This window comes from Diaporthe citri (genome assembly GCF_014595645.1).
Source record: "Diaporthe citri strain NFHF-8-4 chromosome Unknown scaffold_7, whole genome shotgun sequence".
NCBI classification, from domain to species: domain Eukaryota; kingdom Fungi; phylum Ascomycota; class Sordariomycetes; order Diaporthales; family Diaporthaceae; genus Diaporthe; species Diaporthe citri.
Window position 1 is genome coordinate 3,128,905 of NW_025064852.1, and position 17,300 is coordinate 3,146,204.

Genomic DNA, 17,300 nt, shown 5'->3' on the forward strand with positions numbered 1-17,300 from the left:
ATTTAATATATAATACCTTATTAACTATAAATTTAAGTTTAAGTAATAGCAAAATTTTTAAGTTTTTTACCTAAATATATAAACACTTAATAAGTAAGTTTCTCCCCTTTTATAAGGTTTTTTCATTATATAACTAAATATTCCTTTTTTATAAATTAAATCCCTTATATATAAAATAAAATAAATAAAAGGGAATTAGTTTAAGGGGGGCTATTGAAATATTTTAGATATCTAGGCTATTATTAATACGGGATATCCTTTTCCCCATACGTTTGCCACTGTATGGAGGATAATAACTATAAATAGGGGCCTTCCCTCCCGTAGAATAGACGTTAGCTAGCCTAATAAACTAAGCATCCAACGCTATTATTTCAGAGGATGGACGTTGCAGGCACATACCCACGACATTCGATACTTACCGGAGCACTTCAACACGAGTCATTCTACTAGAAACAAGCTTTCATTTTCTTGTTTTTTTTTTTTTTTTTTTTTTTTTTTTTTTTTTTTTGTCTTTTTCGCCCCCAAGATATAGTTGTGCTAATATAAGTCCACGTGGTCATCAAAACACTGAGGTGTCAGTAATTCGGATTCGCGTAAGTGACAAGCACGCGACCCAGGCACCTATGATCGGTGAAATGCGGAGCTGGGCGGGATGTGTGCGGGCAAGGGTCTTGATCGGCATCGCACATCCTCTTGATTGGCTCAACTTGCCATGTTGGTTGCGTGCCCAGCACTTTATTACGAACCAGGTGTAGTTGGTGCAATCCTGAGGTGGTTCCTTCGCCCGCAACTCCACGCTGTGACTGAAATTAAGTGATGCATGCTGCATTTGACCGGTCGTTCCTCTGTGGAAGGACTGATGAATCACTGCGGGTCTGATTGTGCAACATCACGGCGTAAGAACACAAGTACGCTATCAAGCCAAGGTGAGATCTGCTGCCGGTCGACAGCGCTGCCTGTGAAACATATGGCAAGGACATGACTGATAAGCAGGGTCAGTCTCGAAGACGTTTCCGTCTGCTTGAGAGTGCGGTAAGAAACGGCAATTTTCAGTGCTCATCTCATCACAATGAGAGGCTATGACAAAACGGAGCAACATGCTGCTCCCAGTCATTTCGCCCGCGGAGCTCACCGGGGAGCACATCCACATCCCTCAACTGCCAAACCCTCTCAATCACTGACTGCGTCTGCAATATGTTGGACACAGAGCTCCCAGCCATCTTATCGAGAGTAAACAAAACAAAGTTATGCCCATAGTGTGGCGTAGCCGAGGTCACTGCCTTAGTCATCCAGACCAGGTCCTCCAGCGGGTCCAGCTCAACAGCCGCAACAAAAATAGGCCACGCCAGCCCGGCCGTAACACCCCGCTTTAGCAGCGCAAAGCAGAGACGCAAAATCTACATAATAGCCGCGCCAACGCCACAGGGAACGCGGCTAAGCACTACGGATAGCGTAATTAAGGTATAAAACAGCCAAAAGCTACTTCAGCTTAACAGTAGTCTGCAGAACTTCATCCTCCAGGCCGGGAATCTGCTACTCAAGCCGGCTAAGCCTCTTCTTAAGCACAAACACCCAGGATACAAACAGCTCCAAGATAGCCACAGCAGAATCCCTTAACCGCCGCCAGCTCAGCTCCATAATCTTACAAAGAATCAAGACCAGCTCAGGCAAGCACCTAAGCTACGCATCAGTATCACATCCAGCCCCGTAAGCCACCCAGAAGTCACCGTCAAAAATGGGCTCCTCGCTGCAGGCTATCCGGCTAATAATGTTCTGGTATGCAAGGAACTTCTCCGCAAAGCCGACCAGCTCAGCCGATAACCGGCCCTCCTGGTGCAGCGCCGTTGCGGAGGGGGGGCAGAGGAGGAGGGCCCGCTTGTGCAGCCGGATGAGGTCCCGCACGCCCCTGAGGTGGACAACCTACCGCTCATTGCTATTGTAAACAATACCCGTGAGGCAGAGCAGTATTATAATAAGAAGCATCTCTGGGTTAAGAGCTACCTAGTTTAAGTCAGCTATCCTTATCTTATAACTAAGGTAGCAGAAAACACTACTACTAAGCTTCAGCGCTATAGGCTTATAAGTAGCGTCTTATCTTGCTTAGTAACTAGTAGTAAGCGCAAAGATTAAGTTTAAAACAGCTGGCAACTTAAATATAAAAAAGGGGAGGATTAGTATTGCAAATAAAAACTTAGATTATAAACTTAATACGGTTAATAAATACAGTTTTTCCATATAATATATTAAGAGATCTAACTTAAGTGGGCCCAAAGATAGGAATGATAGAGGTGGGCCGATGCTCAAAGTTATTAATGGTCATTCTGTGCCCAAAGGGCAGAGGGGCATGGAAAGAGGTTCCTTCGATTCTAGGACATCATCGCTGTCGACAGCATGGACTCTGGCTTCATCATGATGGTAAGGTTTGGAGCTCAAGGTCAGGAGCCCATGATTCGAATCTGAAGAGGCAGCGGATATCAAGTCGAGGGGGTCGGTGGTCTGCATGCCAAAGGTGGTATTCACAAAGCTGTAGGCATGTATTGGCGGGATATCGCCGCAACCCCCGTTTGTGAGCCATGTTCCTGGAGTTTGACCTCGTCCAGGATCCAGGCGGCCGGCAGTATCCTTAGCGCCTGGACGCCTGGACGTCTGACGCACCTGGGGGCCAGCTGGCCCCTTCGGTGGATGCAAACAGGGCAGGTTTAAACGAGACCTGCCAAACTCAGCTAAGCTCACTATAGATCCACCCCCTCCTCACTTTAGCACAGTCACACTCTGACCTCGTGACCATTCTAGATTCGGAGGCAGCTCGACAGGAGGGGTGACTATATAGGTGTGAATCATACAGCTCCATGACAGTAATAAGTTTGGAGTTTCTAGCGACAAGGAACTTACAACGCATCCAACAACTGCCTGCCTGTTTAGCTGGAGCCATGTTCCGTGTTGCTTGTGGATTCTCGCCATCTAATGATCGGTACCTGCCTTCCTCCTCTGCTGATGTGCAGCACATCTACCCCACCTTCTGCATGCTGGACGGAACAGCCCAAGTACCTAGGTACTTGCTAACAATAGGCGCCGCCCAAAATAGACTGCCAACCAAAGAGGTGGGCTGATTCACATATAATCAGGCAGACTGCAGACTGCAGCCTGTTGCTCTTGTTCTTTGTCTTACCGTGTCTCATCAATCACCTACAAATTTTCTCATTTCTTGGGGTGATTCCACAATTTTGTCTCCCCTGGCTTCATATTTCTAGTCCGTATCAGATTGTCCAGACGTCAACATGCCGGCAGTCACCGTCCTCCGAGGCTTCCAGGTTTCGGTGTCAACCCTCGATGCCTTCCTCGTCGCCAATGGCGTCAGCGCAACAGACGGCATTCCTCCTAACTATCCCGACCACCCGGACAACGACCACATTTCCAAGCTGTTGTTCTCCAAGATGGGCGAGACGGGTGACAAGAACAACTACCGTGTCATCATTCCGCAACGAACAAGCAAGAGTGACGCCGACACGGCCTATGTCACGTACTGCTGGTTCATGGTTTTTGCACAACGGGAGCTGCGAGACGGCGACCTTCCCACCGAGGCGCCCCAGGCCTTTGAAGGCCTCCGGAACGAGATTCTCTCATTCGCAAATCCCCCGACTGACCAAGTCGACGGGCGGATGGGGCTCTACATCGTCTTCACAGAAGAGAACAACTACATGCCTGACGAGATTCGGCAACGGAACTTGATTGTACGTCTGGCATTGCTGTTTCCTTACCGCAGGGTTTCCCTCCAGTATTTACTAGTCGGTACTAACCTTGCTCTCAGAGAGACATCAGATGCGATTTCTGTGATGAATCATGGACTGATGAACCCTATGCGTGGAAGAGATGGCAAGCACACCGTATACAAGTCCATGGTGTAAACGAACGACCCGATCCGCTCCCACAGGCTTAGATGGAATACCACGTCGTCACCATCGACTATTGTACCAGCCCCAGAGATTCAGAAATGTGTTCAGTATACTGTCCTGCAAGCCTTGCCCTAGCCATATGATAACCAAAGGAATCTGGCAATGTTCCAATGGATATAGTCTTATCATTTCAGACGCGACACTGGGAGGAATGAATCACTGAGATACCATGTCACAAACGAAGACCGTCTTCCCTTACTGTCTGCACCCTTCATATTACACTTAATGCATCCACTGAATCCGTCATTGCATCACAATTCTTAAGATGCTGGAGATGCATATTTATAAACGCAAATAAGTTGATTTCCATGTGGCCTGCCACAACTGTTCTAATCGAAGTCTCTATCTAGGCGTATGGACTTAACCATCGATGCTATCGTCGCTATCCTCCTGATGCTCCATGCCGTATGCTTTCTGAAACATCTCAGAAGCTTGCAGGGTTGGCATCATTGAACTGTTGGCCTCGAATCATCAAGAACAGGTTCTCCAGATATTGCAGCTGTGCCACGTTGGCCAGCTGGCCGGCATTGTCCCAGAACTGGATCGAGTACGCCCGCGTCGTATCAATAGCCAGCCGCCCGGCTGCAAGCTGGCCGTTCGGGATGGCTTGGTTAGAGATATGCGCCTGATTGGGCAGCAGATTCTGAGGAATCTGGCAAATTCGGCGATCCACCAACCAGTCTTGTTTGTTAGGATACGCCTGCCGATCCATAAGGAACGCCAAGCCCTGAGGATTTGCGTTGGGCAATTGTTGCATGCCAGCAGCTTGGTTCGGAGGGTCCCAGAGGAACGGCATCCACTTCAGGCCAGTGGTCAAGATGAGAAAGACCCGACGGTTCGGGTGCGCGTTGTTCAACCTTGTGACGGCTTGGTTCATGCACAGCTTCCACCTGTTCGGCACGTCCTCGTCGGGCGCCTTACACTCGATCCAGAGGATGTCCCTGTCGGTGGCCACCGGAGGTAGCACATTTGCAATCGTCATGAACCTGATAACAACGACGTCTGGTTTCTGGTCTTCCGGGTCATCAGGAGGGAGCCCTCGGTATGCCTCTCGGGGGATAAGATAGGTGGGCTGGCCGGTGTTGGTTTGGTCGTGGTCAGGATAGTAAATCGCGCCAATGGCAGCCCATGCGTGCCAACACCAATCTTCCTTGCTTCTCAGAACGGGATCATTGGACTTTACAGCCAGCTTTCCTATGGCAATTGCCGCCGATTCGTTCACATGCCAAAAGTGTCTATATCACCATTAGTCAGTCTTCCGACGCTGAGAGGACAATCGTGTCATACCGTTGAGGTTGCGCCGCCATCTTCAGCGTCGGATGAGAATTGATGCTCGTGTGTATAGAGTGCCGTCTTTGATTAGGAGCCTCGATAAGTTTAACTTGAGACCAACTGTGCAACAAGGTAGCAGCTGAGTCTATTTGCCAGGTAATGATGTTTCTTAGTTGAATCTCTTTCCACCACCGAGGTGAAGGGCTACATTTTATATACGTGAGGACTATAACCCAGACTCGGCTGGAATGTTTTCTGTGCCGCTTCCTGCTTGAAGTCATTCGCAGCACTGGTGATGCTGACCATGGAACACCATGTTTCTTTTTCCCTGCCTGGTCCGTCTTCCCACCGCTTACTTTGGCCGCTTGGCCAAGGCTACGATATTATTCGTGGCCCACGACTTCACCAGAAGGACCTATTTCAGTCCAAACAAGGCCGGGCTCGGGATGCGGTTGTCATACAGGATGAGATGGATGCATCGCGACAAAGGTACGCTGGGTATTTTTGGTGTCACACGAGGGTCCAAAGTTTGCTTACGGGTCCCAAGATATGTTTCAAGAACATGCCCACCGCCGGCATGGGTCGTGGCCTGGTAAGTCGCTTGAGCTCTTTGCCGCGTTTAAGGCAATCTTGCAGTCCGTTCGTCCGGGGGACGGGGGAGGGGGGATGGGGGAGTGGGCCAGTGGTGTCAAGACCTCGTGTCCCTGTGCCCCAGAAATTGCTGACCAGCCGAGCCTGTTTTGGTACATAGGTGGTGAGGGGCAAGCTCGAATAATGCATCCTAAAACTGGGGCAAACTCGAATAATGTGTCCCAAAATGGTATTGGTATTTATAGCTTGAGCCTCATCCATACTTTTAGAGGCCCGTTTTGGACCTCAATATTGTCATTATGGGAGTTTCACCTGAGTGCCCACCACCTGCGTCAGATTACTTCGACTGTACCTAGGCGCTATGACTATAACACTGTAAATCTTCTACCACACCGAAACCTACCAAACGGGCCACCGCTTGGCCAGACAACCACCGCAGCCGGCCTGAGCATTCAAGTGTCTAGACATGTATTTTGTTTTTTAGATCGCTCCTTTGGAACAATCCTTTGGCTCCCATATGTATACAGTACCTCAATGAGCCATTTCTATTTTTGAAAATGGAAGAATGGCTAAGCCAGAAAGGCCCTGCCGCCCCAGTTATGTTGGGGGCTGTCATACTGATCTGATGGGCGCACACCACACGACCCATTACTTGGCATCCACACACTTAGGCCACTATATACAATACTCTGTTGATCTGATAATAGCTCCTTATACTGCTCAGGGCAACAATATATATACAGAGCTGTTATCCCCTCCGTTCATCGATTCCAATACCTCAGAAGTATAGAATAGCGTTGTTACACAAGCCGAGCAGCCCACGCCAAGCAGATTTAAGCGAGCACACCCAGAAACGTAATCGCCAAGCGACGCCATCTTACCTAATTTCTACGTCCCCCGAAGCGAACATCAGGAATCATGGCCGGACTATCGAAGACTCCAGCCCCAGCAGCGAAGACCGCGGCGCCAGCGAAGGCTGTGAAACCAGCTGTCAAGGCTGCAGCTCCGGCTGTCAAGGCTGCAGCTCCGGCTGTCAAGGCTGCAGCTCCGGCTGTCAAGACTGCGGCTCCGGTCAAGACCGCAGCCCCGGCTGTAAAGCCCGCGGCTCCGGCAGCTGGTAAGTTTTGCCTCCACGAAAAGGCAATCACCTGTTGCAGCGACTGTCCTACGAGATCATAACGAGATTAACACTGAGGCGAACAGCAAAGAATGCGAAGGTGCCCATCAAAGGCATGGCGGACCTTTCAGTCGGCTCGAAGAAGACGCTGGCTCAGATCCTAGCTGAGAAGAAAAAGAACTCGATGAACAATCCGGTAAACTTGAAGTTTACGCTCACTGAGCAGGAGAAAAAGAGCCCGGTGTGGAAAGCAATCTGTGCTGCCTCCAAACATTCCGAGGAGCTGGAGAAGAAGAAGGTCATCAAGCCTTTTAACTATGTTTTCCCGAAAGGGGCGGTCAAGGCGAGGTGATTGCTCTAGAATATTGAGTGGCATAGTTGCCTGGTGCGTCTATGTCTTCTGAAATTTGTTTTGCAGCTTGAAATAAAAATCCTTGAGGGACTTTTTGGAACCGAGACCAAGCGTGACGTAAGATGACAAGACAGGATGACAGAAGACCGGTCCTACGCACATGGGATCAAGGGGTACCAATCACACGAGTAGTCAATCCATCCCTCTGCCTGCGAAGCTTATCTCAAATGAATTATTGTACAAGAAATGTTGGAAGCAGCCAGTGTTTTTATGTACAATGATTGAGGCAACATATGATAGTGAGAAAGGGGTTCTTGAGGGGCCAGCCTGGGCAACTCCGCTGAACCTTGCTCAAGCCATGCGCATGCCTCACGCTCAACAGACATCCAACGTTGCATCGCCCGTGATGCTGAAGGTAGGGTTCTCAGAGCAGGGCGACTCCCTGACGGTGTTGTCGTTGACCTCCAGGGTAAGGCTGATGTCGCGCGTGATGGCGAACTCGTCCCGGGCCGAGAGACGAACCTCGCCGCCTCCCTGGACGGTGCCGCCCTTGATGGCCACGTTGTAGCAGTTTTCGATAAGAATAGCATTATTCTCGTTGCCCGACAGGTCGACGCTCTCGATGACGGCGCCGCCGGACTCGGACACGCAGAAGATGCCGCGGCCGCCGCCGGTCGAGACGACCTTGTCGATGACCACGTTGGTCTCGTAGTTGCCGTCGCTGAGCATGCCGTTCTGGTTCGCGAATCTGAGGGTTGCGTAGCCTGTGCCCGATCTTTTTTCGTTTTTGTACCTGTTAGTCACCTGTTACAGAGCCTAAAGTATTGCATTCTGGAACATTCCACAACATGAAAGACGGGGGATCCGTAGAAGGACAAGAATGTGCTTACCCGGCATTGTCACCTTGTACGAGGCCAACTTGGGCGTTTGTCGTCTTCTGGAGCAGCAAACCGCACTCGCCAACGTCCTTGGCGATAACACTACCTATCTCCAGCCCGTCGATGTTCCAGGTCTCGACGGCGTGGGACTGTTCTGGTGTTAGCGGGAGGACACTCATGGGGGAGAGAGTGTGGAGCGACTTACGCTAGCCCCTGTCACAGTGATGGTGCCCATCTTCACGTTGGTGTTGGCCGCCTCGTCCCGGTCGAATCGAATACCAATACCGGCAGTGATGGTCATGTCAATCTGGCCAAGGGTCAAGCCGGATACACCGTAGAAGTGCAGACCAAAGTAGACCTCGCCGGCAAGGCTGAGGTAGGGGATGCTGACATCCCGCGTGTTCAGTGATTCCAGTGCTCCCTTTCCGTTGGCAATGGAGGCGGTGATGGTGCCGCAGCCCTCGAAGGTCTTGCCGCTGTCGATGCTGATGGTCTTGGCCCCAATGTTGCCCGAGGAAAGCACGGAGACGGTCTGGCCGGACGAGATTCCGCCGAGAGCCTCTGTGATGGCCGTGTAGTAGTCGCTGCCCGAGTACACCTCGGACGAGCCCACCTTAGCTGTGTAGGCGCCATCCGTGCCGTCCACCGTGGCGTCTGGCGCCGAACCGCACTGGGCGTATGCTGTGGTGGCCAGCACCGATGCTGCTGCGATTTTGGAGAATCTCGTCATGACTGCTGTGTGTGTAGTGAGGCTTCGAGGAATTACAACACAACGAGGACGCGATGTGACGAGAAAATGTTGGTTGAGCGAAAGGATATCCTCATATTCTATTATACATGATTCAGGACGGGACGGTAATGATCCATACACAAATCGGGCAGTCTGGAGCGGGAAGACCCTCCGTCCAAGAGTTTTCTCATTATTGCAGGAGTCTCCATTAGAGTGCGTGCCCAATCGTTTTCTCAGATCTCGCGTTCATCCCAGGTAATGATCCGCCGAACCGGGCGGTTTTTTTTCTGGGGCCGCAGGGCAGACTGCCATTTCGAGGACAGCCCCTCCTTGATTGAGGTGTCGCCGAGCCTTGATCGTCAGGAGCTTCCCTTGGCATGCGGTTGTTTTGTTTTGAAACACGAATCTTCCGCCAGTCATGGCCGGTCTTCGCTTGTGTTAAACAGACCTTTGCGGGATCCTCCCGTCATCAAAGGACACATTGTGGATGGCTCGTACTCGCCAGAAGCTCGTGCGAGCCTGGGCAGACGAGTTTGGACACTATATACATCACTGCCCAGCCCATTTTGAGGCAACGCACATATGATTTTCTATCTAAATCGGTACGATTTGGATGTGCTAAAATTGAAGGGTTGAGTGCACCGAAGAATGTCGTACGTGGTTCTTGAAATGAGTTGAAAGTGTATTGATTTCTATGGGAGTATGACAAGAAAGCGTGCATTCTTACTTTTATCTGAATATACTTAACAGACAGGGCCTACGTCCTCAACACTTTCTAGTAGAATGTCGTCTTCTGTATTATCGCGCCTATAAGCAGTCATAACTCCATCATCTAAGATGCTCACGCGTTTTGTTGCCCCAGGTATAGCCAGTACTTTGCCAACTGCAAGTGGCCACAAACTGTGCCCGAGACTCCGGAGAATGCTGCTCTCTGTCCCACAATCTCAGACTTCGGCCCCTATTGTGGATGGCTTGAAGACTCATGACGAACAGCAGTCGCATCCCTGACTTTGTAACTCTGCGTGACCGCCTCAGATGTCTCTAACTATACGACTTCATTTGGTAGGCTCGTAGAAGCTCTCAGCCAAGCATTTGCGCATCAAAGTCCGCATTCAATGGTCAAACCATCAGGCAGGGACGCCTGTCCCGAGTATCTACATACGTATCAGGCTTTCCCTCAACCGGCAACTTACTTGTCTCACGAGAAGAGTGTTGACGGGTATGATAATCACGATCTATCTGCAACGGCACCACAAGCACACTCGCCTCTTGCGCTCCTGTGCCTGAGGTGGCACCCAGGGTTTCTGGGTCAATCATTGCCCTTTCTGGAGGAGGTCGATAATGGTCTGAAGTGCGGCTGCAGCGCGGGTCAACGGCGAGGTCTCCAGACAATTATGATAGTCGCTCTGTTTCCTGCGGCGTCTCAGAGTCCACTCCAAGGATACGATAACTATCGGAATGACCGCTGAGGTAAATGCGTGGTTGACTGCTAGGTGACCTACATCGCTCGAACTGACTATTCACGTGAGTGGTCGTACATAGCGGCTGACCTGAGTCACGTCCGATTTCCTTCTTGTCAGAAACTGAAGATCAATTGTGGTACAAGGACCATCCTCATCAAGCACTGGTCATGGAGCTCCGAACAGAGATGGGCAAGTTCCTGAGGCCGTGTAGGTTCCCACGCGTGCTGCCCCGATTCTGCACTCGAATCATCGTCGCTCTGCCGGGCCTGTCGGACCTTCTTATAGCGTTTTTGGTCAGACTGGTGAGCCCTCGAAGATGAATAGTGAGATGGGCTTGCACTTTCATCCAATGGTGGCGGCCTGCTGCCTTTCAACTGCTGCCTTGCATCGCTTGAGGCAGTGCGACTTGAGAGACACATACTGACACATACCACACGATCCGTCAGCCGTCAACCAGTCCCCGACGCTGGAGAAGTGCATCTTCAACCAAGTCTCTGCGAGGGAGCCACTTCCTGAGATTTTGTTCCCCGAAGACACAAATAAGCCCTCGACCACGGACGTCGGCGTCGGGAATGGGTGTAAGCACAAAGCGAGATAAATATGAGCTCATATTCATAGACAATATATCTTTCCACCTGATCTACTCATCCAAAAACCATAGCCGATCACAACATTCCAGAGTTGTTCACTTATCCGTTCTCAACCGAGTCTCCTATATCATATCATCAACAAATTCGTCAGTGAGCCTCAGTCTTCATTGGGACCAAGTAATCGAAGCTGACCCATCACAGTCATCACAATGAAGCTGACTACACCAACCTCCTCACGGCTGGACTCGCCGGAGCCAGCGCCGCCTAAAACTTCACTTTCGGCTTCGGGCACGGAGTAGCCAACTACACAGATGGCCACGCCGACAACGCACTCTAGGTCCTCGGCGAGGGCGCTTGCGACTACATCTACTTGGGCGTCTTTGGCGAGTCCATGTGCAAGCTCACCGGTGGCTGGTTCACGGCCCCTGACGGCTGCTCGTACCAGTTCACGGGGTGCGGCACCGGGCTCGGCAACTTCTGTCTCTCGAACGAGGATGGCTCTCTCAAGTCGTGCCCCCTTGTCTGGGACCGCCACGACCGCGAGGGCGATGGCTGTAGCAATGAGTATGGGAGCTACTGGGTCGACCGGTACTTCATCTTCTGGGCGACTTCTTCGGTGATGCCCCAAGGTGATGTCGGCGACTCGGCCTGTGACGGCGAGATGACAATGGCGAGGGGATGCGTTATGAGATGAGATACTTGTCTTCCCTAGGTAGAGGCAGATGAAAAGAGCAGGACTTGGCTATGACGGCACCCGCTGTACGATTTAAGAGTAAACTCGGAATGCATTTGTGTAACTTGCATCTATTGCAACCAGTCGAAGCAAGGCACACCGCGAAAACCAATGGAACAATGATCCTTTGCTGTCGTGCCGTCAAATAGTAACGGTGAGGCGTTCCGTCCAGCACTTTACTGGCCATGGCCCATGGCGGTCTGGACCGAAGATGAATGATACTTGTTCCCCGGGTGTCAGGCCACAAGGTATCACGGGCATTGCTGAGCAGTCTTTTGTGATTGGCTGGGACCGTGTCCCTACAAGGTCCGAGAACCATCAGAAGCCCAACAGCAACGCCAAGGTGGGATTGGAGGTCAACTGGTCGTCGAGAGGACTAGCCTAGGGTGTTTCGATAGAGGTCGCACTCTCCCGTTGGATGCGACAGTTGGCTCAGCTCTGTCGAGTCATGACCTCCTGCTGCTCGACGTTGATTGGATGAGGAGAAGACGACATCTCCACGGCAAAGAGCACGGATGAATGCTTACCTGTATAATTAGGCATTTAAACTTTCTAGGCCAAACCTTGATCTGATGGCTTCCATGTTGCCAAAAGCAAGTCCGCACAATCAACTCCCCTTTCGCAATCGATAAAGTCTGGTACGAAGTCTTGTTTTGCCACGCTCTCCATCTTACAGTAGCAATTATTGAATTTCAAGTAGAGCATCTGCAGGGCGCAGATCTCAAGCTGTGTCAAGCGGGTTTCCCGACTGCTGGCTATCAAACTACCCGGTGCTCTTGTCCTGTGCGTCCTCGTTGCTACCCTACGTGAATCCATTGGGCCTAACCAAAGTAGCCGTGCAGGTGTTCAGACCTTGTTAAAGGGAACGATGGCGACGCTTAAAAATGGCAGAACGTGAACACATTCTCCCCCAGCCGACTCGTAGCTTACCGGATTCTCCTACAAGGGATTGCTTTACCGGCCGAGCATGCATCTAATTCTTCACTGTACTGAACATGGTGGACGCACCGATGCCCTACCAGGCCAGAAGGGGTGATATTCTCCCGTTCCATGCCCCAATATCGCACCCGAAGACAGCACACGGCAACACCTTCATCCTTCTCGCATGCTGTGTGATCACCGCGGCAGTAAGTGACCCTCCAATGAACGGAAGCACACATCACGCCGAGCGCAGAGGCGGGCAAACCTGTAGACTGATAGAATCTGATTCCCAACAGACCCAAGGCTACGATGGCGCAATGATGAGCGGGTTGAACATCATGGCCCAATACACCGACTACTTCCAGCTGACCACCGCCACCCGCTCTCTTAACGTCGCAACCATCTACATCGGCGGATGCATCGCCTGCCTGTTCTGGGGCTGGCTGACGGACAAGTACGGCCGGCGCGTCGCCCTGTTCTGGGCGGCCGTCATCACCATCACGGCGGCGGCCCTACAGGCGGCGGCGCAGAACATCGCCATGTTCTGCACGGCGCGCATAATCATCGGCTTCGGAACGACCGCGTCCGCGATCACGGCGCCCGCCTACCTCGCCGAGACGCTCCCCTGGGACCAGCGGGCCTGGGGGCTGGGGCTGTTCGACGATCTCTTCTACGTAGGCGCCCTGACCGCCGCCGGCGTCTCGTACGGCACGGCGCAGATCGAGGGCTCCTGGGCGTGGCGGCTGCCCAGCCTGCTCCAGGGCGTCTGGGGCATCGCGTGCATCCTGCTCCTCCCGTGGATGCCCGAGAGCCCGAGGTGGCTTGTGGACGTCGGCCGCGGGGACGACGCGCTGACTGTGCTCGCGCGCATCAACTCTGGCGGCGACGAGGAGGACGAGCGGGTTCGGCTCCAATTTATCGAGATCGTCGACACGATTGGGTACGAGAGAAACCCAATGCCGTGGACCCAGATGCTTAAGAATAGGGGCACTAGGAAGAGACTCATCATTACTGGTACCTGTGCGCTCTTCTCAATGGTCATGGGGAATACTCTGGTGACCTACGAGATCGGCAAGGTGTTGGACCATGCCGGGCTCGCGGACCCGAAGCAGCAGCTGCTTGTGAATGTGGGTCTGAACTGCTGCACGTTGATCGTGTCAATCCTGGGCAGTTTCTACACAGACAAGCTTGGAGCCAAATCCGCCGCCTTGGTGTCCACAGGGGGGCTCACCGTCAGTCTATTCGTCATCGGTGCTCTGACCAAGACCTACGGCGACTCGGACTACCAGCCTGGCATTTACGCATCAGTCGCCATGATTTTCGTCTTCAGCGCATGTTTCGGCTTCGGCTGGATACCCATCCTGTTCTTGATACCCGCCGAGATGCTCAACTTCAGCATCCGCGCCTGGGGTATGAGCATGTTCAGCTTCGTTATCTGTGTGACAGGCATCTGGGCCAACTTTGCATTCCTCTTTGCGCTCGAGAACATCGGCTGGAGGCTTTACATCATCAACGGGGCTTGGAACATCGCCATGTTTGCATTCATTGCGTATTACTGGGTCGAAGTCAGGGGCAAGACGCTTGAGGAGATCGACGCGCTGATAGACGGGAAGAAGCACTCGGACGTCCCTGACTTGGAGCTGCTGATACGTGGAGCTGTCGACGCGAGATGGAAGGACAAGTTCGCCGCGTGTCTGACAGCCAGTTGTTTACGGAAGAGGGACGATCAGATTGACAGTCGGTAGCGCTTGGCATGGGTGGTTGACTTTCGTGCCCCAATATGCGAATATTGGTTGAGGCATGAGAACCAGAGGTAGCTCAAAGTTTCTCCCAGAACCTTGTGAATACAGGCTTTCCATGGTAGCCGCTGACGGCGAGTGCGCCTTGTGTGGTTTCAGCCCCGGGAGGCGCACATCAGCCAGATGCAAGCTTTCGCAAGCAAAATCGCTCGAATCTCGGACCAAAAACAAACTTACAAATCAAATGTGATGCCTGGAGTTTACTAATCGGCGTGGGGTGAACAAGCCATATTTCAAACGATGATCATCCCGCCGCTCCCGCTGGTGGTGTTTCGTCTACTCGGGGTGAAATGGCGTGCGAGAGCTCCCATGATCCATGTCTCACGCTTCCTCCTCAGCTGGACGAAATCACACCATCACGCACACACAATCAGACCTGTCACCAAGGTCATGACAATGTTGTGTCTTTTTATACAACTTGCTAAAATGCCCTTGTCTTTCACGAGCCATCCTCACCCCCGAAGCTCGTTTCAAAATCGTTGAAACGCAGCCGTTTGAAGACCAGGGCGCAAATAGAGGCTCCCACACCTGCACCTAGGAAGCAAGGCATACCTTGAAGACAGGATGGGCGATGCGGATGAAGACAGAGAAGCCCTCCCACTTCTCTACTCGCCACCTACACCCACATTCCCAACCGGCGGATACAGCACCGTCAAGCCAGACAGCAGCAGCTCGCCCCAAAGCCTCGACGCCGCCGAGTCCCGAGCCATCGAGAACGATGTCCTCCCCGAGACGTCGACCCTCGGCCGCACGCTGAGCCGCCAGTCCGCCTACATCCTCGTCATCTCGCGCGTGCTGGGGTCCGGCATCTTCGCCACCCCGGGGACCATCATCCGCGCGGTCGGCAGCGTCGGCCTCGCGCTCTCGCTGTGGGTCGTCGGCGCCGTCGTCGCGGCCTGCGGGCTGGCTATCGCGCTCGAGTATGGCTCCATGCTGCCGCGCTCGGGCGGGGAAAAGGTCTATCTCGAGTTCACGTACCGCCGTCCGCGGTTCCTTGCGAGCACGGTAGTTGCCGTCATGGTTGTCTGCCTGGGGTTTACGGCTAGCAATTGTGTTGTGTTCAGCCAGTATGTGTTGTTTGCGGCTGGGGTCGAAGAGCCGGCGGAATGGGCCAGGAAGGGCGTTGCCGTCGGTCTCCTGACGGCGATCACGATCATCCATGGGGTGTTCAGGGCCCTCGGAGTAAAGATACAGAATTTCCTGGGCTGGGTCAAGGTCGGGCTTATCGTCTTTATGATCCTGTCTGGTCTCTATGTCGTCATCCTCCGGCCGCGGGAAGCGGCTCCGGGTGTCTCAACAACCTATGCTGTTGGTGGTTGGGATGACCTGTGGCGAGGATCGAACTGGAACTGGGGCGTTGTCTCGACATCGCTCTTCCAAGTCTTCTACTCCTACGCCGGTCTCGAGAACGCCAACAATGTTTTGAACGAGGTCAAGGACCCGGTGCGGACATTGCGATTTGTGTCCATCTCAGCGCTTGTGACGGCTTGCGTGCTCTATCTCCTGACCAACGTGGCTTACTTCATAGTTGTACCTGTGGAAGAGATCAAGGCCAGCGGTGAGCTGGTGGCTGCATTGTTCTTCGAGCGGGTCTTCGGGGGAGATGTTGGTGGCAAGATCTTGCCCCTGGCTGTAGCTTTGTCCGCTGCTGGCAATGTCTTCGTCGTCGCGTTTGCGATGGTAGGTGATTCCTATTTGTCCACAGTGCTTTGGCGCTCAGAACTGAATGAAGCCCATCTAGTCACGGGTCAAGCAGGAAATTGCCCGGCAGGGCTTCCTCCCCTTCTCCGAAATTCTATCCTCGGCCAAGCCCTTCGGATCTCCTCTTGGTGGTCTCTGTGTACATTACATCCCCTCATTTCTTGTGATTACACTGCCGCCGTCCAACGAGGTATATTCCTTCATTCTCAAGGTCGAAGGATACCCAGGCCAGGTCGTTGCAATAGCTACAGCAGCTGGTCTCCTGTGGCTTCGATACGAGAGGCCGGACCTCAAGCGCCCGTTCAAGGCATGGGTCCCGGCCGTGGCACTCCGCATAGCCCTGAGTCTGGCTCTACTTGCGGCGCCTTTCTTCCCACCGGCCAAGAAGCCAGAGTCTGGGCTCTTCTACGCTACTTACGCAGCTGTGGGAATTTCAGTGTAAGCATTTCGAGAATGTGGCTCATGCAAGATTCCATCGCACTGACAAATCCACAGGCTCGTGTTAGCAACTGTATACTGGTACTTGTGGACTGTTTTGGTACCGAAGTGGAGAGGCTACATACTAGAGGAGAAGGCTGAAGTCCTTGAAGACGGGACAACAATCACCAAGCTGGTCCATAACCCTATCTCATCGAGTGGCACATGAATAGCGGTGGAAAAAGACAAAACAATTTTCACCGCTAAATCGTATCTCTCTCACTGGGGCGATAAAGAGACAGGGAATGGATTAGGTTGACTACAGCACTAAAAGTGTGGAACCGGGCACATGAGACTGACCGATCTGGCTGCGGCTTAAAGCACCGCGGGGAGCTTCGTGAGGAAGGCTTGGTATGAAGTCATAGCTGGGTAAGGAAGATGTGACCGGTTCGAGGGAGTGAGCGGCCGTGAGACTGGATGACGGCATGGACGGGTGACTTTTTGGGCTGTTCTGACATCGAAACCTCGTGTGTGCCTGTGTGTTATCTCTGACACACAGACCTCCTTGGCTGCGAAGCTGAGTGTGGCTCAGGGGCTGCACTTACGTAAGGTGTGGCTGGGGAGAATGGGGCAGCTTCGCGGCCAAGGAGGTTTGTGTCTAAGCTGCAGCGCTTATAAGGACCAAGGTACGCCCCAACACAACCATTCGCCCTTTTAAATTTAAACTCCAATTTCTTTCTTATAAATTTTTTTTTAGCCATGTAAGTACCTTTCCAAGATTCA

General features: G+C 52.4%; 7 protein-coding genes across 7 annotated transcripts; 5 read left to right on the forward strand and 2 right to left on the reverse strand.

Moving 5' to 3' along the window:
- Window positions 1-3,278: 3,278 nt before the first annotated feature.
- INS49_014010 (uncharacterized protein) lies at window positions 3,279-3,937 on the forward strand (the record flags this gene model as incomplete). Its single annotated transcript, XM_043174702.1, has 2 exons — window positions 3,279-3,731; window positions 3,809-3,937. 2 exons carry the CDS (start codon window positions 3,279-3,281, stop codon window positions 3,935-3,937), a joined length of 582 nt encoding a protein of 193 aa, XP_043021647.1.
- A 440-nt stretch (window positions 3,938-4,377) lies between these two features.
- On the reverse strand, window positions 4,378-5,260 carry INS49_014011 (uncharacterized protein; the record flags this gene model as incomplete). The annotated part of the gene is made up of 2 exons (XM_043174703.1): window positions 4,378-5,188; window positions 5,241-5,260. The coding sequence occupies 2 exons, from the start codon at window positions 5,258-5,260 to the stop codon at window positions 4,378-4,380; spliced, it is 831 nt and encodes a 276-aa protein (XP_043021648.1).
- A 1,474-nt stretch (window positions 5,261-6,734) lies between these two features.
- INS49_014012 (uncharacterized protein) lies at window positions 6,735-7,285 on the forward strand (the record flags this gene model as incomplete). The annotated part of the gene is made up of 2 exons (XM_043174704.1): window positions 6,735-6,933; window positions 7,020-7,285. The coding sequence occupies 2 exons, from the start codon at window positions 6,735-6,737 to the stop codon at window positions 7,283-7,285; spliced, it is 465 nt and encodes a 154-aa protein (XP_043021649.1).
- A 375-nt stretch (window positions 7,286-7,660) lies between these two features.
- INS49_014013 (uncharacterized protein) lies at window positions 7,661-8,893 on the reverse strand (the record flags this gene model as incomplete). Its single annotated transcript, XM_043174705.1, has 3 exons — window positions 7,661-8,060; window positions 8,176-8,312; window positions 8,369-8,893. The coding sequence occupies 3 exons, from the start codon at window positions 8,891-8,893 to the stop codon at window positions 7,661-7,663; spliced, it is 1,062 nt and encodes a 353-aa protein (XP_043021650.1).
- Window positions 8,894-10,523: 1,630 nt separating this feature from the next.
- On the forward strand, window positions 10,524-11,640 carry INS49_014014 (uncharacterized protein; the record flags this gene model as incomplete). The annotated part of the gene is made up of 3 exons (XM_043174706.1): window positions 10,524-10,563; window positions 10,803-10,915; window positions 11,284-11,640. 3 exons carry the CDS (start codon window positions 10,524-10,526, stop codon window positions 11,638-11,640), a joined length of 510 nt encoding a protein of 169 aa, XP_043021651.1.
- A 1,034-nt stretch (window positions 11,641-12,674) lies between these two features.
- Window positions 12,675-14,345, forward strand: INS49_014015 (uncharacterized protein; the record flags this gene model as incomplete). Its single annotated transcript, XM_043174707.1, has 2 exons — window positions 12,675-12,806; window positions 12,897-14,345. 2 exons carry the CDS (start codon window positions 12,675-12,677, stop codon window positions 14,343-14,345), a joined length of 1,581 nt encoding a protein of 526 aa, XP_043021652.1.
- Window positions 14,346-14,963: 618 nt separating this feature from the next.
- INS49_014016 (uncharacterized protein) lies at window positions 14,964-16,746 on the forward strand (the record flags this gene model as incomplete). Its single annotated transcript, XM_043174708.1, has 3 exons — window positions 14,964-16,079; window positions 16,141-16,538; window positions 16,596-16,746. 3 exons carry the CDS (start codon window positions 14,964-14,966, stop codon window positions 16,744-16,746), a joined length of 1,665 nt encoding a protein of 554 aa, XP_043021653.1.
- Window positions 16,747-17,300: the final 554 nt, after the last annotated feature.